Source organism: Drosophila virilis, chromosome 3 (assembly GCF_030788295.1).
Source record: "Drosophila virilis strain 15010-1051.87 chromosome 3, Dvir_AGI_RSII-ME, whole genome shotgun sequence".
In the NCBI taxonomy this organism is placed as follows: domain Eukaryota; kingdom Metazoa; phylum Arthropoda; class Insecta; order Diptera; family Drosophilidae; genus Drosophila; species Drosophila virilis.
Window position 1 is genome coordinate 27,721,198 of NC_091545.1, and position 23,938 is coordinate 27,745,135.

Below are 23,938 nucleotides of genomic sequence, written 5' to 3' on the forward strand. Positions count from 1 at the left end.
CTAAGTTCATCTTCTGGCCAAATCTTTATTCATTGTCAGAATGTTAGAGACCCATATCTGATTTTGAGGTCATATCGAATAGCTTTATTTTGTATAGAAATGATCGGCCGACCTGAGGTGGTGGGGTGTTAATTGCCGTTAAAACCACTCTCCAGTTAGAACTTTTCTGTTTTTGTACGCCTACTGATGCTGAGATTGTCTCAGTCAAGGTGTCTTTTCCTACACGCAATATCTATATAACATGCTTTTATGCCCCTCCTTCTTCTGATATTCAAGTTTATATGAAACATATTACTTGTATTAAAGAAGTTTCTTCACACGTGCGTGATAATGACCTATTTATGGTGCTGGGTGATTTTAATTTGCCGAACATCTCTTGGTCATTATTCACTGCTGAAAATTTTCTAGTGCCCCCAGCACAGCACGATTTTATAGACTGCATGCTTGATCTTTCGTTGTTTCAAATCAATTAAATTTCTAATCATTTGAATAGAACACTTGACACTGTATTTGTTAGCGACTACCTTATTTCTAATGTGTCTAGGTGCCCTCCTTTATCTCTTCCTGAGGATGTTTATCATCCTACTTGAGAGATTGCAATTTTAAATTGTAATCCTTTCATTATGTGCTCATCAGCCAATAAGCCCTGCTGTTGCTCTCGCAAAGGAAATTATTCTTTGCTGCATCAGCTTATTTATGCCACCTATTGGTCTTTATTATATGACTCAGTTGATATGAACACTGCCATTAATTTTTTATATCACCCTAAACTCCCTCTTAGATGTGTGTATTCCCAAGTCAATTCCTTCAACTATTTTTTCAAAACCACCCTGGTTTACTCCCCGATTATTACATCTTAAAATTGTAAAATCTAAATATTTTAAAAAGGATAAATAGTCTGGTTTTAATACAGACTTGGCTAAATATTCCATAGCCAAATCGAACTTCTTTCTTCTTAGTTCTCAATGCTATGAGAATTATCTAACTCGTTCTAAAAGGCAATTTGCCCAAAACATTCAACATTGATTTGTAAAGAATCGGTCAACTACGACCAATCTGCTTGAGTTTACTTCCTTGGTAAATGATGCTTTCCTTTCGGAAATGCAAACTGATGTCATTTACACTGAGTTCAGTAAAGCGTTTGACTCTGTGCACCATGACATTTTACTTTTTAAACTTGACCGAATAGGTTTCCCTGCGTATCTTTTGCATTGGTATAATTCTTATTTAAAAGATAGGACCCAAAGAGTAATGCTGAGGCTGACTACCTCTAAACGGGTTCACGTTACTTCTGGTGTTCCTCAAGGTAGTCATCTTGTACATTTACTCTTTACTCTTTTTATAAATGATCTTCCTTCTGTTATATCACATACCCGTGTACTCATGTATGCGGACGATGTCAAACTTTTTCTATCATACACTAACCCCCTACATCATCTTGGCGTTATTTTTGATTCTAAACTCTGTTTCAATCTTCACATAGGTACCATCGTCAAAAGGTGTACCTGGATTCATTAAACGACGGTCTAAGGAGTTTAACGATCCTTCTATAAAAAAACTTCTGTGCATCTCTCTTGTTGTTCCTATCTTGGATCCTGCTCCACAGTATACCGATAGCCAGGATCGTATTGAATCTGTTCAGAAGCAATTTCTGCTTTTTGCTTTACGAGGTTTAAATTGGGACCCTAAGCTTCGGTTGCCATCCTACTCCAGCAGGCAGCTTCTTCTCAACCTTCCGTCGTTAACCAACCGTAGGACAATTCTCGGTGTTGTCCTTCTACATAAGTTGATTATTGGCGACATAGATTCTCCTTTTCAGCTAGGGCGTCTTCAATTCACTGTTCCGGCGAGACCAACCAGAAATTATCGCCCCTTATTCCTATCTACGCGCACAACAGACTACGCTATACACAATCCTTTTCGCGTGCTATGTAAAAATTATAAATGTTTGCATCACGATTTCTCTACCGAACTTTCTCTAACCCTAATAAAATCATTGCTTTCAGGATACCTTCGGGAAATCGCTGACCATTCCCAGCTATAAGCAGGGGCATAGCTTGCCGGACAGGCTGAAAAGTTTTTCGCCCACCGGGTCGGTGATTTCCTATTACATTACATTACATTACTTTACTTTTCTCTTTGTCCTATCTACTGAACACTCTTTATCTAACTTACATTTCTTTACTTTATTAACAATCTTCTTACTTTCTTTTTTCCTATTTATTGTATTTTTTTTATTAATATAGCAAATTAAGATTATTTTCAATTTTACTTAAGAACACTTTCTTCCTACTTACAACCTTCTGCTAAGATGTGACTCTAATAGCGTCACTGACAAAATTAGCTGCGAAAAGGGGTACAGCTGGCCGGACTGGCAAATAAAACACCTCCATCGGTCGGTGATACTATTTAGAAAATTGTATTCTTTAACTAGGCTTTTAGCATATAATTCTATTATCTTTTAAATTATCTTTTGAATACTAAGGAAGACACTCGAATTGTTGACCATTTATAAATAAATAAATAATTAACATTAATGCCACAGGCCAGGCCGGGTTATACCCGCTAGTAGTATATATATGTATATCAAGTATCTTTTACGTTATACATATCGCCACCTATCCGCTACTAACTCATAGCCATAAATCAAGTTAATAGCCTAACTTGTCTTGCCCACCAATTTAAGAATTCAAAAATATTCTACGGTACAGTTAGATATACTGTAGAAAATTTTATGATGATCGGTTAAGAAACAAGTGCTTGCGGCACCAGCCCAAATTTGAAGAATATCTGTATGCATGTCCACACACACAATGATGTTCAACAGAATTACAATTGCGATTGTATTGTTTTCTGTGATTCTATTTTTATTCGTATTTTCTCAATGAGACTTAAGTATGGGTGTGGCTGTTGAGTAGTGACGGCAGCAAGTAGCGTGGTTAGTTGTGAGTTCGAACCCTGCCAAGGGAACTTTTTTTTTAAATTTATTTTTGTCATTACTAAAGCAAAAGAGCGCGTTGCGCCAGCTGAAGAGTATATATATTCTTGATTAGCATCAATAGCCGAGTCGATCTAGCCATGTCCGTCTGTCTGTCTGTTCGTCCGACCGTCCGTATGCATGGACGGAAGGATCTCAGAACCTATAAGAGCTAGAGACTTGAAATTTTAGATGTAGGTGCTTCTAGTGCCTGCGCAGATCGAGTTTATATCCGATAATCGATAACTTACTCTGTTTCCAAGCAATCGATAAAAATCGATATCGATATCCTGCTACCACCACACAGCTATAAATCATGTTAATAAATCAACTTTTATTGCCAAATATTTTAAGCCCTAACTTAAATGCAATTGACTTTTTCAGAATACAGAAATATTCTATGGTACAACAAGATATACTGTAGAAAATTTCATAAAGATCGGTTAAGAAAAAACCAAAGTTATATGCAACTGCGTACTTGAATGGGGCAGCATATTTAAGAATTGTTGTGTACATGTACACACACACACTTATGCGCGACTGATTCGCATTCTTACAGCATAGTAATTGCGACTTTTTTCTGTAATGCCATTTTAGTTTATTTTTTATCATAACCACTTAATTATTGGTGTGGTTGTTGAGTAGAGGCACAGCAAGTACGAGCTGCAAAGTTCGAGCCCTGCCAAGTTCAGGGCATTCCTTAGTCGGGAGCTCCCAACTAGAACCTCTTACTTGTTTTAATTTAAGAAAACCTGAAAGCTACTAGCATTGGTTTATAAATAAATAAATAAACCTTCAGGTACTACACTTATGATGTCTGCCCTGTGTTCTATAAGTTGGGTCGCGTTCTATATCTTCCTCATATTTTTTCGTCGTCTTGGCCAGTTTTTCCGGCAATAGTCGCTTGTGTGTGTATTCAGGCCCCCATTTTGGTGCTCCCATTAGCCGAAATGCTGAAGCGTCGCCTCCAGCGTGCTTCAAAATCTGCCATAACACAGAACTTATTATTTGCAGAGGTTATATGCCAAAACATGACAGTTTCTAAACATTTCGTATCGCAAGGCCTTTTGTCGTTGACTGCAATCATTTTTGTCGCTTTACTTTGGTGTCTGAGTGATTAGTTTGGAGTCACACGCAGTGCCCCAAATGAGGAGCATATATCTTGAAATAATCTTAAAACAGATTACCAATACTCCTTGAACAAGGCTGCGGAAAATAGTTTTCAAACAAAAGTTCCAGTCGGAAATATGACAGAAGATTGAATTATTTTCTTCTAAATTCATCTGAAGGGTTGTAAGCACATTTTGATTGATCTATTGCTCCTTGCTGAAAATAGCGGTCAAAGATTTCGTGAGTGGCTTTTCATTTCCATGGCTTTATATAAAAAGGCATTTGAGAAGTGTTTCACATTTTTGGCAAAATCAAATCTTTCCTTTCGAAAGTGCAATTCAATAATTTGTTTGGTCCGATTTGCCTCAAACTTATTTTCAAAGCTGTACATAGGGACTTAAGCAATGACTGTTTCAGCGATTTGGAAAATTCCATCCGCAACAGTGGTTAATTGGCGGAAACGTTCGTATGAAAGTTATTCGTTTACCGTCCGATAAGTGTCAAACTCATTTTTAAAGCTTTTGAGAAAATTTACTATATAACTGCCACGGGCAAGGCCGGTTTATACACGCTAGTCTCTAGATAAAAACTGTTTTCCCTGACTGATCAACGCATAGCCCAATCTAAAATTACAACGAATCTGAAATTTTTACTATAGTTACCTTAAATGCTGAAGGTGGACGCCAAGGAGGGATTTTTGGAAATTACTCCCGAAAGTGTAGATCGTGAACAACGCTTGTAAGAAACTTCTTTGCTTACTATCTGATCGGCCTCAAACTCAAACTCATTATACAACTTAAATTAATATGTGTTTTTTAGCAATTTGAAAAATCCACCCACAACTCTAGATTTTTGGTGGAAAGTTTGCATTTTGTATACCCTAAACCCATTAAAAATTGGTAATAGGGGTAATGGTAATGTATGCAAATGTATGTAACAGGCAGAAGAAACTATTTTGGACCCTATAAGGTATATATATTCTGGATCAGCATCAATAGCCATGTCTGTCCGTCCAGTTTGTTTCCGATATTCGATAACTTGCCCCGTTTCCAAGTAATATGTAAAAATCAACAACGAAATCCTGTTTTTTAAGCAACATTGGTAAATAATAATAGCTAGAGTCGCCTTGACACGTAGCTTCTGGAATAGTATATGTATAAATAGCAAGTGTTTTCCACTTAATCGCTATCACCACCTACCCTCTACTACCTCATAGATGTATGTCAAATAAATAAACTAATTTATACTGCCAATATAAGCCACAATTTTAATGCAATCGTTATTTTGATAATACACGAGTATTCTATAGTAAAATAAGAAGAACTGTAGAAAATATAAAAATCGGTTCAGAAACACAAACATTATTAAATAAAATGTTTGTTTGGCTGGCCTGGAAAAAGAGCAGATCGACTTTATTTCCGATAATGGATAACTTACTCCGTTTACAAGCAATCGATAAAAATCGATATCGATATCCTGTTTTTTGGGCAATTTTGGTAAATTATAAGAGCCAGCTAAATTTGACATATAGCTTCTAAAATAGAATATATATGCATTTGATGTTGGAAAAAGAGAGTTCAGGGTATCCCCTAGTCGGGAGCTTCCGACTAGAACCTCATACTTTTTAATTTTATTTAGTTTATTTTTAATCTGCCTCAATACCCGAGTTGATTTAGCCATGTCGTCTGTCTTTCCACCACTCCGTCTGTCTGAATGTATGAACACTAGCATCTCCGAACATATATGTACTAAAAATATGTTGAACGATGGTCCTCGTAGTGACCGTGTAGTTGTGGCTACCGATAACTTGCCCCGTTTTCAAGTTTCCAATCGATAAATATTGATACCGAAATTCTATTTTAATTTCTTTGGTTTGAAGAGCTCGAGTTCTTAAGCTGTACATGTAGCTCATATAAGGATCCCGTTGCATTTTAGAGCTACTAAAACCTCTCGCAACACCTTATAGCTATAAATGAAACACATAAACCAATTGGAACTACCCACCAATTTAAACCATTATTTTAATGCAATTGAGGTTTTGAAAATATACGAATATTCTATAGGTCATCAAGATCTAATGCTGAAAATTACATAAAAAGTGGTAAAGAAACATAATACTTATTAAACAAGACATGCGGTTATGTTGATATGTGTGAGCCAGCCAGCGCAAATTGCATTGTATTTTATTTTTATACTCTTGAGGAAGGTTTTATAATTTTGTCGTAAGATGTGTAAATCATAGAAGGAGACATCTTCGACCCCAATAAGTATATATGTTCTTGATCAGTATCAAAAGCCGAGTCGAAATAGACATTTCCGTCTGTCTGTTTCTATGCGAACTAGTCTCTGTTTATAAGCTATCTCTATGAAACATTGCTGTAGTCCCTCTATCTGTGGCTCGCACCACTATATTGTATGGCTGCCATAGTAAGAAAATCAACCTTTTTATCAAGATATTTTGAAGAAACTCGGCATTTATTTAGTTTTACTATGCTCATCATATGTATGCAAGATACTATTAAGATCGGACTACTATATCATATAGCTTCCGTAGGAACGATCGGTCGAAAAACATTTTGTTTTTTAAGATATCTTGACCAAACTCGGGGTTTATTAGTTTTACTATACTCCTCATTTATAGGCAAAATCATATTAAGATCGGACCACTATATCATATATCTGCCATAGAAACGATCGTTGGAAAAATAGGATTTTGATAAACACATTGGCCATACTGGGTATCGATCACTTGCTGTCTTACGAAACAGTAAATTACTCTCCCAAACAAATTTTTTCCTTTTCTTTAAAATCTTACTTTATCGTGTATGTGATTGAAAGGGGTAATTGGCGACGGAAATTGTGTAAGCAGGGTCAAATACGGACAAGCCCGCCGAAAAGTGACTTTAACACACTTAGAGTGAATTTAACCCCCAAATCAATTAAATCAGTATTAAAGTGCCCAAAATAAGGAAAATCAAAAGTTAAAACTGCAAAAGTCCAATTTGCACACAAGCAATAATTGGGAGCTGGGAAAGTCAGTGCTCACAATGCAGAGTTGCCTACAAATATAGCAACCAGCTTTAACTTCTTCTAGGCTGCCATGGCAAATAAAAACGTCAAATACCACGATGTCCCTGCTGCCCAGTCATGCATCAACTAACAACATCCCACCACCAGACAATTCCGTGCTTCCAGCCGACCAGTAACAAAAACCTAGGCAATCTTCAACTAGCTGAATTTGATCCAGGTACAATTCAAAGACAGCTGCAGCTACGCAAACGCAATTTTGCGAAGCAACTCATCTTCAAGCTCCTCCCCGATCTCGAATGCAACTAGCAACAGCATTAGCAATCTTACCCTACTGCTGGACCTGCTGCAAAAAACAACGTCGACCTGAGCAAAGTCGAACCAAGAACTTCTGTAGGCGGTATAACCCGGTTATATACCCAAGACGCAGACACATTCAGAGCTGTTCAAAAACTCCTCGAAGCTGCTACACGTATCAGCTCAAATAGGAGCGGCCGTCCAAAATGGTCATAAAAAGACTTCACGACTCACTCATTCACGCCACATATTCACTACCCAGACAACTCAATGAGAACGGCCAAGCCAATTCACATTTTCTTCGTTAACCTAGCCCCTGGTGGCAACAACGCCCAAATTCGTAACATTCGCTATCTCGCCGTCCAAAAGGTGCTTTGTCGAGGACGCCCCCGAAAAGCAATCTATAACTCAATGCTGCCGGTGTCAGCAATTTGGCCACACAGCTAAATACTGCCGTCAGAAGCACATCTGTGTCAAATATGAAGATCAACACAAACCCGTTTACTGCACACGGCCCGACTCGGTTCGAGCGACCTGTGCCAACTGCGACCTGGATCCACCGCCATCAACCAGCGGCAGTCTCTTTAAGCCCTCTGGCTCCAACTTGCACCTCGAAAACACCCAAGTCGTCGGTGGCAAATGCTCCATGCAAGCTGAATGGCCCACTGTTCATCGCACTATCACAGAACCCTCGGCTACGACAGCAACACCAGCTATACCAAGGCCAACAACAAATGCCTCTGCCAACGTGGTACTCAACAATAGTCTGGCCCACTGAAGCCATTCACAAACCGCATCGAAAACTATTCTCCTATAGATCGAGTTCTCGAAGCACTTGAATCTCTTAAAACTTCGATGCAGAGCAAATGCTCTCAAGATCCAAGAGGCGAACATGCAGGTGCAGAATCGCATGATCGAGCTCCTCAGCGCGCTTCTCTCAAAATGAGCACCCTAAGGGGTTCTGTGCTGGAATGCGGGTGGCGTTCCAGCCAAAATCCAAAAGTTGCAAGTCTATATGCAGCTCTACAAGGTAGACATCGCACTGTTAAGCGAAACGCACATGCGCGATCTGGAGACTCCCTGCATTCCTGGTTACTCCTACCCAGCAAATCACCCCGCGCAACGACGCTGGTCTGGCGCCGCAATACTCATCCGCAGTGGAATCTCGCACTTTCCCACCGCTCCCCAACAAGAAACCGACCTGCAGTTGGCCTCTGCAATAGTCTCACCGGCAGCTGGAGACGTCGAGTTTGCGGCCATATACTGCCAGCCCGGCTTCAGATGGACTGCAAACAAGCTCCGTCAGCGCTTCAGCACCCTTGATCCAAAGTGATTCGAACACGCACCATCAGGATCGTGAGCTAACCGATTATATACACGACGCGCGACTCGAATGTTTAGCCACAGGCAGCCCCTCGAGGTTTCCACCACAGGCAGGTCTTAGACCCTCTTGCCTCGATTTTGCAATATACAGGGGTCTCCCACACTGGACGATCACTTGCCACTGATGATATCAATCAACACCGCCGGCAATATCAATGTCTTCCGCCGCAAGCTTAACGATTCCATCTACCCGGACATGGATATAGCTTCCGCAGAGGATATCGACGACGCCCTCATCGGTTTTACCGAAAAGGTGGGGATTGCACTGCGCAGCCATCACAGGCACCGCGACGGGATATACAATCTCTCGCCGGACCTGAAAACTTTACTAAGGGAAAAAAGAAGACTATGCAAAATACCAACTACCAGCGTAACGCGGAATTCCTGCTGTGGAAGGCGGTACAAAACGCCAACCTCTGAGGCGCCAATCCCTCAAAAAAAGCAACGGGTCCTGGTGCCACTCGGACGCAGAGGAGCCTACAACCTTTGCTACCCACCTCGAAGAGCGTGTCTTTCAGCATCGCCACTAAAGCTGAGATTGCAGAAACCAGAGCTGCTGTATCCTCAGTGACAGAACCTGTCTCCCCCCCAACTTTACCAAAGAAGAGGTTGAAAATGTGATACAACGCCTAAAGCCAAATAAAGCCCCGGGATTCGACTTAGTGTGCAATCGCACATTACAAGTGATCCCTGCGAATGCAGTCCTCTTACTGGTCTTAATATTCAACGCCATAATGAGGGTGAAATACTTTCCAGAAGCGTGGAAAATTTCTATCGTGACCCTAATTCACAAGCCTGGCAAGCCGAAGGAAGACCACGAGTCATAACGGCCGATTAGTCTCCTGCCTGTACTATCTAAAGTGTGGGAAAGACTTGTCGCAGCAATACTTATGGCGATTGCACAATCACGGTACCTTATTCCAAACCACCAATTTGGCTTCCACGCTGAGCACGGAACCACGTAACAGTTACACTGGGTCGTCAACCACGTACTGTGTGGCGCCTTTTGTCAAAGTCAACCAGGCATTTGATCGTATTTGGCACCTAGGGCTGCTGGCAAAATTGAAACGCGGTCTGCCATCGTCCTACTTCAGTCTAATCCGATCCTACTTAGAGGGTCATTCCTTCAATGTGAAAGTAAGGGCGGAGCACTCCCCCATCCATCACATTCAAGATGGCGACCCTCAAGGGAGTGTACTAGGGCCACTATTATTTTCCCTCTTCTCTGCAGACATGCCGACTCCAAACGCCCATGCTCTTCGACTGCCTTCGCACACACTCCTAATGATTTCATATACCGACGCATCTGCGCAATGCCAATGTCAACGCCAGATCCCCAGCGGCTGCTGCAGATGCTGGAGAGGAGTATCGCCAGCGCTGAGGCTAAACGGACTGACGCTAAGCCAAGAGAGCGAAACAATACTACGGCGTTTAACTTTCACCAGACACATTAGAGGTGTTGTCCAACGCTGCCGAAATAAACTGTCCATGCTAAATTGGCTGCTCAACCCTCACAGCAAACTTTCGCTTGCAAGCAAACGACTTGTCCACTTACAAGTTGGGGGACCCGTCTGGCGATACGCCATAAAGATCTGGGGCCTAGCTGCTCCTTCAAACAGGAAGAGACTCCAATCCCTTCAAAGCAAGGCTCTCCGCCGGATGGCAGATGCGCCATATTACGAGCGTCCTCCACAGAGATCTGCAGATCCCCTGGGTTGAAGACCAAATCAGCACCCTTTATAATAACCGGCTAGCCACTCACGCCAGCAGGCTCGCTAATACACTCCAAGGCGACCGCCGCGGAGAAGGACACTTGCCCAGATACTCCAACAACGGCCACCCATCCCTAGAGCGACGCGGCCCTCTCCTCTCAATCCGAAAGCCTGATAAATAATAGTATTGTAAACCTCACAACATAACAAATTTAAACTAGTTTTTCTTGACAAAAACTTGGCGAATGTAACAAACGACAAACAAATGGTGCATATGGCAATTAGCGACCTTAAAAGACGTTTATTAAATATACTATCATTTTGACCGGATTCGGCATTAACTATTTTTCCTGTGATTCTTAGATACGGGCAAAGCACCATAGGCATTATGAAAAGGTTGGGTCTGCAAGGGTATTAGATCTTCGGCGTGCCGAATATAGCGTTTCTTTTTCGTTTTTCATTGAGAATGAATTGTTAGAATGGCTTTTGCTACCGAAGTCTTATTTGTATTTTAAACTGCTGAAGCAAACGAGCTCTTAGCATCATGTTGGAAGAGGGCATCATGTTAGGGTCGGCAACTTTGATACAGAATTTAAAAACTTTCGCCATGGGTATAGAAATACTGTCGAAATCAAATGTTTAACTATATTGTTTTATCGTTGTAAATATTACAGTGTCTTGTTGTTCTTACTCACCTTTAAAGAGTCCTGCAATAATGACAAATAGCACCACGCCGAGATTTATCATGGTAAATACATTATTCATTCTGGTAGACTCCTTAGCGCCTGATGCAATTGCCCAAGAGAACAGAATAGTCACTATAAACGCAAACATATCCGGATAGCTGCTGAAGCCAGGCACATGGATGGGCAGATGTGCAACCAGAAAATCGCGCATTGCGTAGCCGCATAATGAGTCCAAATAAGTGCTTAGCCCTTTGACAACACTGGCGGAACCTATAGATTGAGGAATCAATGGAATTCGATATGCTCATGAATCTCAATAAAAATTCTCTAGTCGAGAGTGCCCGACTGAAATCCTGAACACAACGCCAAACTGCCATTACAATCGTTCTAGCATCCTTATCTTCCAGTTTAAGCAACGGGTGATTTTCATCTTTCCTTCTAGTCGGGAGCTCCCGACTAGGGAATACCCTGAACTGGGCAGGGCTCGAACTTTGCAACTCATACTTGCTGTGCCTCTACTCAGCAGCCACACCAATAATTAAGTGGTTATGATAGAAAAGGAACTAAAATGGCATTACAGAAAAAAGTCGCAATTACCATGCTGTTAGAATGCGAATCAGTCGCGCATCAGTGTGTGTGTGTACATGTACACAGCAATTCTTAAATATGCTGCCCCATTCAAGTACGCAGTTGCATATAACTTTGGTTTTTTCTTAACCGATCTTTATGAAATTTTCTACAGTATATCTTGTTGTACCATAGAATATTTCTGTATTCTGAAAAAGTCAATTGCATTTAAGTTAGGGCTTAAAATATTTGGCAATAAAAGTTGATTTATTAACATGATTTATAGCTGTGTGGTGGTAGCGAGGATGTGGCGGTAGGTATAAAATGAAAGATACTTGACATGTTTGGTGACTCTAGCTCTTATTAGTAACCAAAATTGCCCAAAAAACAGGATATCGATATCGATTTTTATCGATTGCTTGGAAACAGAGTAAGTTATCGATTATCGGATATAAGCTCGATCTGCGCAGGCACTAGGAGCACCTACATCTAAAATTTCAAGTCTCTAGCTCTTATAGGTTCTGAGATCCTTCCGTCCATGCATACGGACGGTCGGACGAACAGACAGACAGACGGACATGGCTAGATCACCTCGGCTATTGATGCTAATCAAGAATATATGTACTCTTCAGCTGGCGCAACGTGCTCTTTTGCTTTAGTATTGACAAGAATAAATTTAAAAAAAAAGTTCCCTTGGCAGGGTTCGAACTCACAACTAACCACGCTACTTGCTGCCGTCACTACTCAACAGCCACACCCAAAAAACGAATAAAAATAGAATCACAGAAAACAATACAATCGCAATTGTACTGTTGAACATCATTGTGTGTGTGGACATGCATATAGATATTCTTCAAATTTGGGCTGGTGCCGCAAGCACTTGTTTCTTAACCGATCATCATAAAATTTTCTACAGTATATCTTATTGTACCGTAGAATATTTTTGAATTCTTAAATTGGTGGGCAAGACAAGTTGAGGTAGTAGCGGATAGGTGGCGATATGTATAACGTAAAAGATACTTGATATATATATACTACTAGCGGGTATAGCCCGTCCTGGCCTGTGTCATTAATATTAATTATTTATTTATTTATTAATGGTCAACAATACGAATGTCTTCCCCAGTATTCAAAAGATAATATAAAAGATAATAGAATTATATGCTAAAAGCCTAGTTAAAGAATACAATTTTCTAAATAGTATCACCGACCGATGGAGGTGTTTTATTTGCCAGTCCGGCCAGCTGTACCCCTTTTCGCAGCTAATTTTGTCAGTGACGCTATTAGAGTCACATCTTAGCAGAAGGTTGTAAGTAGGAAAAAAAGTGTTGTTAAGTAAAATTGAAAATAATCTTAATTTGCTATATTAATAAAAAAAATACAATAAATAGGAAAAAAGAAAGTAAGAAGATTGTTAATAAAGTAAAGAAATGTAAATTAGATAAAAAGTGTTAAGTAGATAGAACAAAGAGAAAAGTAAGGTAATGGGAAATCACCGACCCGGTGGGGGAACATTTTTTTAGCCTGTCCGGCAAGCTTTGCCCCTGCTTATAGCTGGGAATGGTCAGCGATTTCCCGAAGGTATCCTGAAAGCAACAATTTTATTAGGGGTAGAGAAAGTTCGGTAGAGAAATTGTGATGCAAACTTTTAAAATTTTTACATAGCACGCGAAAAGGATTGTGCATAGCGTAGTCTGTTGTGCGCGTAGATAGGAATAAGGGGCGATAATTTCTGGTTGGTCTCGCCGGAACAGTGAATTGAAGACGCCCTAGCTGAAAAGGAGAATCTATGTCGCCAATAATCAACTTATGTAGAAGGACAACACCGAGAATTGTCCTACGGTTGGTTAACGACGGAAGGTTGAGAAGAAGCTGCCTGCTGGAGTAGGATGGCAACCGAAGCTTAGGGTCCCAATTTAAACCTCGTAAAGCAAAAAGCAGAACTTGCTTCTGAACAGATTATTGAATCTGTGGTCCTGGCTATTGGTATACTGTGGAGCAGAACAAGAGAGATACACAGAAGTTTTGTTATAGAAGGATCGTTAAACTCTTTAGACCGTCGTTTAATGAATCCAGGTACACCTTTTGACGATGGTACCTATGTGAAGATTGAAACAGAGTTTAGAATAAAAATTAACGCCTAGATCCTTAACTGTTAGTATACGTTGCAAAGGGATATTGCCGATTGTATAACTGACAAGATAAGGTGTAGTACTATTAAATGTCATAAACATACACTTTAAACAATTTAGATGCAATTGATTGGCCGAACACCAAAGTTGCATAGCTTTCAAATCGTCTTGTAGACGAGAATGATGTAGGGGGTTAGTGTATGATAGAAAAAGTTTGACATCGTCCGCATACATGAGTACACGGGTATGTGATATAACAGAGGGAAGATCATTTATAAAAAGAGTAAATAGTAAATGTACAAGATGACTACCTTGAGGAACACCAGAAGTAACGTGAACCCGTTTAGAGGTAGTCAGCCTCAGCATTACTCTTTGGGTCCTATATTTTAAATAAGAATTATACCAATGCAAAAGATACGCAGGGAAACCTATTCGGTCAAGTTTAAAAAGTAAAATGTCATGGTGCACAGAGTCAAACGCCTTACTGAACTCAGTGTAAATGACATCAGTTTGGATTTCCGAAAGGAAAGCATCATTTACCAAGGAAGTAAACTCAAGCAGATTGGTCGTAGTTGACCGATTCTTTACAAATCAAAAAAATGTTGAATGTTTAGGGCGAATTGCCTTTTGCAACGAGTTAGATAATTCTCATAGCATTGAGAACTAAGAAGAAAGAAGATCGATTTGGCTATGGAATATTTAGCCGTCTGTATTAAAACCAGACTATTTATCCTTTTTAAAATATTTAGATTTTACAATTTTAAGATGTAATAATCGGGGAGTAAACCAGGGTGGTTTTGAAAAAATAGTTGAAGGAATTGACTTGGGAATACACACATCTAAGAGGGAGTTTAGGGTGATATAAAAAACTAATGGCAGTGTTCATATCAACTGAGTCATATAATAAAGACCAATAGGTTGCATAAATAAGCTGATGCAGCAAAGAATAATTTCCTTTGCGAGAGCAACAGCAGGGCTTATTGGCTGATGAGCACATAATGAAAGGATTACAATTTAACATTGCAATCTCTCAAGTAGGATGATAAACATCCTCAGGAAGAGATAAAGGAGGGCACCTAGACACATTAGAAATAAGGTAGTCGTTAACAAATACAGTGTCAAGTGTTCTATTCAAATGATCAGCAGTGAATAATGACCAAGAGATGTTCGGCAAATTAAAATCACCCAGCACCATAAATAGGACACCTTACACCTTAGACACCTTAACTGAGACAATCTCAGCATCAGTAGGCGTACAAAAACAGAAAAGTTCTAACTGGAGAGTGGTTTTAACGGCAATTAACACCCCACCACCTCGAGTCGGCCGATCATTTCTATAAAAAATAAAGGTATTCGATATGACCTCAAAATCAGATATGGGTCTCTAACATTCTCATAATGAATAAAGATTTGGCCAGAAGATGAATTTAGTTTTTTGGGGCAGAAATGGTACCCTGTATTGAAGGGCCTGGAAGGGTGACAGGCTGGGATCACACATGATTGGGTACTCATCATGTAAAATATTTATTTTGAATGACGATATTTCACGAGGGGTGGAGAAATTAAATTTGGTTATTGACACGCTAGCAGAAGATTTGCTAGCAATATAGGCTGCCAATTGGAGAAGCTAAAGAGGCACAATGATTGTTTTTAACAATCTGGGCAAAATTGCGCGCAGGTCTACCTACCGGCCAGCTGCTGCTGAGGCAGTTTGAGTAACTGGGACGGAATCAGGTACGCGCTCTACTGGGACTACTACAGGGGTTGAAACAGGGGTAATTGGACAGTCGCTTGGAGAAAGCGATAAAGACAACATTGGAGATACATCCAAGTTTTGTGGAAGGGACAAGAAAGGCGTAGGTATCTGAACTGACGTATAGGTCAATTGCAAAAGTTGAGGCTCCAACCGGCGATTGGTTGGAGACTCGCATTTGTACTTGCCAAGCAACTCAAAACACGATTCAAAATTACTCGAGAGTTGCTTAGCCATATTATTCAATTTTAAGAATTGATTTCTCACAGAATTATACATTCTGTAAAGTAAAACACATCAATAACTCTCAACTGAGAAATCTCTTAAAAAGCAATATATCATCTATGGTGACTCTACCTCTTATTATTGTAGAAGACAAACGTCGCTAGCATAGTAAAACACACAATTATACGTCGTCCGTAATCGACTGTACGATCGCGACTCACTCCGTGTTCCTTTTGTGCTTACAGACTAAAGGAGAATTGACAATCAGTTTATGCATGTATAAGCGAGACAAGGAGTGATTAAACTTGCCGAGCTCTTCTTACATGAACTAAGGTACAACAGGAATGTTAGAGTTGAGAACTTAAGACAAACGGGAGATTGTTGCGAAGTTGGCATTAACTATGTGTCTGTCTGTATGTATGTCTGTACATACATGTATTTATCCTACTAAATTATTTACCCCATATGCTCAAAAAACAGGCTGTCGATATCAATTTTTATCAATTGCTTGGAAACGGAGTAAGTTATCGATTATCGAAAACAAACCTGATCTGGGCAGGCACTACATCTAAAATTTCAAGACTAGCTCATATAGGTTCTGAGATTCTTGCGTTCATACATACGGACAGATCTAGGTCGACTCGGCTATTGATGCTGATCAAGAATATATATACTTTATGAGGTCGAAGATGCTTCCTTCTGCCTATTATATTGACTCTGTCAACCATAACAATTTACTGTTTAAACTTGACCGATTAGGTTTTCCTCCAGCTCTTTTGCTTTGAATTAGTTGTTTTTTAAAAGTTAGGACCCAAAGAGTAATGCTGAGGCTGACTACCTCTAAACAGGTTCACATTACTTCTGGTGTTCCTAAAGGTAGTCATCCTTCACCTTTACTCTTTAAACTTATTATAAATGATCTCTCCTCGGCTATAACACAGAAACAACTTGACTAGAGGAAGCTTTTTCTAAATTAAACGAAAAAAATATCTTGGGCAGTTAATTATTTGTTATGTGTATCGAATTGGCACAGTAAATTGCTAAGCACGTTCGCAGTGGTTTGTCTGTATGTCTTTGAAACTGGTAGAGTTTTACGAAAACAACCTGTAAAATAATTAGTGAGCAGGTGATAATGCACGATCATAAAAAAGGGGATTTCATACATTTTATGTCTTTATTCGTATTTACACTGTTTGTCACGAGATGGCGTTCATCATTGTCTTGTGATTTTTAGAAAGTTTAGTTTCAATACCAAATTTACAAAATAATGTCTTCAAATCATAAACAAATCGAATAAAGTATTCATAAAATGATTTTACTGCTTTTACTGCAGATTGTACATATCATGCATCAATAAGTCAATGTCCTAAGATGTGAATTTATTGAATAAATTAAACTCTTTTTATTTTCAATAAAACATTCATTTTTCGGCGTTAAAGCCGATTCGAAACATTGTCATCCAACAGAAAAATCCATTTCAAAACAAGTAAGAGGTTCGAGTCGGGAGCTCCCGACTAGGGGGTACCCTGAACCCTCTTTCTCCAACATCAAATGCATATATTTTCTATTTAATAAGCTATATGTCAAGTTTGGATTTTGCACAAATACAATATACCCTTATAGCCAATTTTAACGGGTTCAGGGTATAAAAATAACCATTTCGAAAATATAGCATTTCTGCAAATCACTTGTATCCCCCTGTTCAACATGGATTCGTAAAGAATCGGTCAACTACGACCAATCTGCTAGAGCTTACTTCGTTAGTAATTTATGCTTTCCTTTCGAAAATGCAAACTAATGTCATTTACACTGACTTCAGTAAGGCGTTTGAATCTGTCCACGATAACAATTCACTGCTTAAACTTGACCGATTAGGGTTTCCTCCAGCCCTTTTGCTTTGAATTAGTTATTATTTAAAAGGTAGGACCCAAAGAGTAATGCTGAGGCAGACTACCTCTAAATAGGTTCACATTACTTCTGGTATTTCTTAAGGTAGTCATCTTGGACTTTTACTCTTTAAACTTTTTATAAATGATCTCTCCTCGACTATATCACAAGCCCGTGCACTTGCTTATGCGAATGATGTGAAAATTATTTTATTATACACTAATCCTCAACATCATTCTCGTCTACAAGACGATTTGAGCGCTATGCAACATTGGTGTTTGGCCAATCAAATGCATCTGAATTATATTCAAAGTGTATGTTTATGAACTTCAATCGGACTACACCTTATCATGTCAGCTATAAAATCAACAACAGTTAATCTATCCGTTCATTTTTTTAAGGCATTAGGTGTTTAACGATCCTTTTAAAACGAAACTTCTGTATATCTCTCTTGTTCGCCCTATCATTTAATGCTACTCTTGTATCTGGTCTTCGCAGTACAACAATAGCCAGGATCGTATTGAATCTGTTTAGAAGCAATTTCTGCTTTTTGCCTTATGAGGCAACGGGCTGCTCTTCTTAATCTTCCGTTGTTAACCAACCGTAGGGCAACGCTCGGTGTTGACTTCCTACATAAATTGATTGTTGGCGATATATATTCTCCTTTTCTGTTAGGGCGTCTGCAATGCTCTGTTCCGTCCAGACCAACCAGAAATCATCGCCCCTTATTCCTATCTACGTGCACCAGACCATCAGACTACGCCATGCACAATCCTTTTTGCGTGCTATGTAAAAATTATAATAGTTTGCATCGCGTTTTCTCTACCGACTTTGCTTTCATGATACCTTCGGGAAGTCAGTGACCATTGCCAGATATGAGCAGGGGCATAGCTTACCGGACAGACTATAATTTTTCCCCCACTGGGTCCTATTACTATCTCTCTATCCTATTTACATAACATTCTATATATCTTGTTTTATTCCTTTATTTTATTAACAACTTCTCTCTTTTTTTCCCCCTATTTATTGTATATTCTTAATATAGCAAATTTTGACCTCCCTCTAAAGAACACTTCCTCTTAGCTGTAGGCTCTAATAACGTCACTGACAAAATTAGCTGTGAATAGAAGCACAGATGACCGGACCGGCAAATAAAACACCTCCATCGGTTGCTGCTGCTATTAGAAAAATGTCTACTCTAATTAGGCTTTCGGCATTAAATTTTTATCTACCATTAATAAATAAATAAATAAATTAAAAAAAGCAAATCTCTTAGTTTTTCAATACTATAGTCTCTAAATACTACTAAATACTATATGTAGCATGTAGCTTACAGACAGACATGAATATAGTGAATTTAAATTCTTTTCGCCGACGCATTATACTCATTTACTACATTTCAAATGTGTCGAAGATAAAAAGCTGTAGCCAATATCATACTTACCGATTGCGTACTCCAATATAAGATTCCACCCGATCAGAAACGCAATAAATTCTCCAATGGTCACATAACTGTAAATGTATGCAGAGCCTGCCTTGGGAACACGTGCACCGAATTCCGCATAGCAAAGACCAGCAAGCATTGAGGCAATGGCAGCTATCAGAAAACTTATGACCACAGCTGGGCCTGCATAACTTTTAGACACCTCCCCAGCCAGCACATAGACGCCTACACCCAGCGTACTGCCAATCCCAAGTACCGTCAAATCGAAAGCGGATAGCACTTTGGCTAACTTTGATTCACTTGAGTCCTCAAGCGGCTTGCGACGTGTGAAAACGCGAAAAAATTTTGTTACGTACCCGCTCGGCATGCTGAAATATATGAAAACAGACACAACTTGACTAGAGGAAGCTTTTACTAAATTGAACGAAAAAAATGTGTTGGGCAGTTAATTATTTGTAATGTGTATCGAATTGGCACAGTAAATTGCTAAGCACGTTCGCAGTGGTTTGTCTGTATGTCTTTGAAACTGGTAGAGTTTTACGAAAACAACCTATAAAATAATTAGTGAGCAGGTGATAATGCACGATCATAAAAAAGGGGATTTCATACATTTTATGTTTTTATTCGTATTTACGCTGTTTGTCACGAGATGGCGTTCATCATTGTCTTGTGATTTTTAGAAAGATTAGTTTCAATACCAAAGTAACAAAATAATGTCTTCAAATCACAAACAAATCGAATAAAGTATTCATAAAATGATTTTACTGCTTTTACTGCAGATTGTACATATCATGCATCAATAAGTCAATGTCCTAAAATGTGAATTTATTGAATAAATTGAACTCTTTTTTTCAATAATACATTCATTTTTCGGCGTAAAGGCCGATACGAAACATTCCAATCCAACTGAAAACTCCATTTCAAAACAAGTAAGAGGCTCTAGTCGGGAGCTCCTGACTAGGGGGTACCCTGAACCCTCTTCCTCCAACATCAAATGCATATATATACTATTTGAGAAGCTATATGTCAAGTTTGGTGACTCTAGCTCTTATTATTTACCAAAATTTCCCGCAAAACAGGATATCGATATCGATTGCTTGGAAACGGAGTAATTTATCGATTATCGGAAATTAACTCGATCTGCGCGGGAACTAGGAGCACCTACATCTAAAATTACAAACATACGGACGGACGGACGGACGGACAGACAGACGGACATGACTAGATCGACTCGACTATTGATGCTGATCAAGAATATATATCCTTTATGGGGTCGGAGATGCTTCCTTCTGCCTGTTACATACATTTGGATTTTGCACAAATACAAATTCTGTCCTTGCTATCCCTCTTTTGTTTGAGGTTACAGCCTATGATTCATTATGTAGTGAAGAGAAAGAGTTGAACTGACACTCTGAGCTTTTTTTACCGTTTTAAAAAACACGCGACATAGATCGATATTATTGATAATTCGAAGCAGGCGCGCATGGATGTATGTGTACATGTACAAACAGAAATTCTTGGAAATTGAGTCACAAACACTTGCAGAGTCAAAATAAAGAAAAATAGCGATCTTAATAAAATTTTCTACAGTATATCTTATTGTCTCATAGAATAATCATATATATGTCGGAGCATTGCTATTGTTATTGTTATTGTTATTCGAATTTAAGTACAGCAACATGAATATTGTATGAGTCGAAATTAAAAGAAAGAAGAATAGAGAAAACAGAGTAACTGTCATTGTCGACTTGTATTTCTTATATCACTGAGAGTCGGTGAGAGGACTAACTGTTAATTCTCTCACTGAGTGAGACCCGTGCATAGAGTTGTTGGTGTGCGTGCAGTTCATTGTAAGCTGATTCGTGTAAGGACACGGAGAAAGCGTTTCAAGAAGGAAAAGCGGTTACGGCTGGTTTTCGTTGCGTTGCAAGAAGCAAAAGCGGTTACGGCTGGCTTTCGTTGCGTTGCAAGAAGCAAAAGCGGTTACGGCTGGTTTTCGTTACTTTTCGTTGCGTTGCGAGGCAAAGGATTGATGTGGACAGACAGAAGTAAATGGTCTGAGCGAACGGACGTGATTGTGCACTGTGAAGTTTGGAAAAGAGAAGCAAATGCCACCAACAAAGATGCCGGGACTCGCTGCTCAAAGTGTAAAAAATTCTGACCGGCCGCCTCGACATCAGAAGTGGGATTGGATCCTCCTTACTCTCAGTTGTGTCAAATTTTGGAGCAACAAAATAGAAATTTTATTGAGATGCTGCGAACAGTGCAGGCGAACGCAGCGCCTGGTGAGTCAAAGACGGTGTTTTTACCCAAATACAACCCCGAAGCTTGGGTTGAGTTCAAGCAACTTTTTACGCAAAGATTTGTCGGCGTAGAGACAACCACAGCAACATTTCTTAAGCTGCTAGACGGACTCCCAGGGACTGGAGAGTGCATGTCGTCGTATGCAAGCCGACTCGTCACTTCGTTGTTGACGAAAATGAAATGGAGCTGGAGGAATTGTTGGTGTCAGTTGTGCTTGCGCATACTGCGCAACTGGACAGCAGACTAAAAAAGCTTGTGTGCACCACAAACATCAAATCGCGAAACGAATTACAGCAACAGTTGCAGGTATATGAAAACTACTGTGGGATCTGAAAGGAAGAAGCAGAAGTTTTTAAACATCGTTTGCCATTATTGTGGAAAGACAGGGCACAAAATCGCAGACTGCCGCCAGAAGAAAAATCGCGAATCACAACCATTGGGAAGCGGGCATGCTGGACGTATTGGTATGAGGCCAAAAGAGCAAAAATCCAACGTTATATGCTACAAGTGTGGACAGGCTGGACACATTTCCATTGGGTGCCCTTCGACTGGACAAAGCTCTGAAAAGAGAGTGAAGATATGTTCGGTAATGGAACCAAAAGGTGTGCTCGTTCATTCTGGTGAGTCCGTTGATTTTTGTTTTGACTCTGGAGCCGAGTGTTCACTCATTAAGGAAAGCGCAGCTGGAAAATTCTCTGGAAAAAGACTTTTGAATATAGTAATGCTTAAGGGTATTGGAAACGATTCTGTATGTAGTTCCACGCAAATTTTGACCAATGTAACCATTAATGACTTTATTTTGGAAATGTTATTCCATGTCATTATGGACAAGTATTTGAAACACGATGTTATGATAGGCAGGAAAATCTTAAGTCAAGGTTTCGGAGTGACGATCGAGTCAGACAGATTCTGCATTTATAAAGTAAAGCTGATTAATGTTGTTACTGAACCCAAAACATATGAAGAATGTATTAACCAAAATGTAGAGTTAGACGAAGCTGACAAGAGCCGTTTAATAAACGTTTTGAAACCATACATGGAACATTTTATCTCTGGCGTTCCAGAGAAACAGGTTAACACAGGCCAGTTGGAAATTCGGTTAATAGATCCAAATAAAACGGTACAAAGGCGACCATATAGGCTTAGTGTAGATGAGACTATAGGGAGCTTAACGCTAACACAGTTTCGGATAAATTTCCATTGCCTCTTATCTCCGACCAAATTGCAAGGTTACGTGGGGGTAGGTATTTTTCTTGCTTGGACATGGCCAGCGGATTTTACCAAATACCTTTTCACCCAGATTCAGTAGAGCGTACAGCATTTGTAACGCCAGAAGGGCAATTTGAGTTTTTGGCAATGCCGTTTGGTTTAAAAAATGCTCCGTCGGTGTTTCAGCGGGCAATAATAAAAGCGTTGGGGCCACTTTCGTATTCGTATGTTGTGGTTTACATAGATGATGTATTGGTCGTGGCCGAAACTAAAGATGAGGCAATTTCAAGATTGCAGAAAGTCATAGAAATTCTTATTCAAGCTGGATTCTCATTTAATTTCGAAAAATGTACATTTTTAAAATCAAAAATAGAGTATTTGGGTTACGAAGTAGAGGCAGGTGAGATTAGACCTAATCCTCGAAAATTGCAGGCATTAGTTGAATTGCCACCGCCGCAAGCGGTTACGGAGCTAAGACAGTTTATTGGATTAGCATCATACTTTAGACAATTCGTGCCGAAATTCTCCGAAACTTTAAAACCTCTATGTTGTCTTACGTCTAAAGGCAATAATAGTTTTGATTGGAAAGAAAGTCATGAAATAGTGAGAAAGGAGATAATCTTTGCACTGACCCGTAGCCCGGTATTAACCATTTTCGATCCACAATATCCGGTTGAGCTGCATACAGATGCTAGCTCTGTGGGTTATGGTGCAATACTCATGCACAAAATAAATGATAAAAACCATGTCATCGAGTATTACAGTAAATGTACAACCCCAGCAGAGTCCAGGTATAACTCATATCTTTTGGAAACCTTGGCAGTATTAAACGCAGTAAAATATTATCAACATTATTTAAAAGGTATCAAATTTACAGTATATACTGACTGTAACTCTTGAAAGGCAAGTCAACAAAAGATTGAGTTAGATGACAAGGTATATCGATGGTGGTTGTACATGCAATCTTTTGAATTCGATATTGTGTATAGAAAGGGAAAACGCATGGCGCATGTAGACTTCTTCTCAAGAAACCCAATAACAAAAAAGTTACAGTTTGCTGTCAAAGCTCCTGAAATGGGCGTAGATTTAACTGAATTAAGTGACACCTGGCTTATAGCTGAACAGCAGCGAGATCTCGAAATGACATCTTTAATCTCTAACCTAAAAAACAATGAATTAAACGAGAATGTTGGCAGTACGTATGAGTTGAGACTAGGCTTGCTGT

At 39.5% G+C, this 23,938-nt stretch overlaps 1 protein-coding gene across 3 annotated transcripts in view; it reads right to left on the bottom strand.

Annotated features, from left to right (window-relative positions):
- Positions 1-23,938, bottom strand: part of LOC26531581 (cationic amino acid transporter 2) — a 53,895-nt gene that overhangs the window by 12,634 nt on the left and 17,323 nt on the right. For all 3 annotated transcript variants that reach the window (XM_070208130.1, XM_070208129.1, XM_032434080.2), the window contains 2 exons: positions 19,201-19,568; positions 11,202-11,462 (listed from right to left, as the gene is read on the bottom strand). In XM_070208130.1, coding sequence (XP_070064231.1) covers positions 11,202-11,462; positions 19,201-19,567 — 628 coding nt within the window. In that variant the 5' untranslated portion in view covers position 19,568. The remainder of the gene's footprint in view (positions 1-11,201; positions 11,463-19,200; positions 19,569-23,938) is intronic.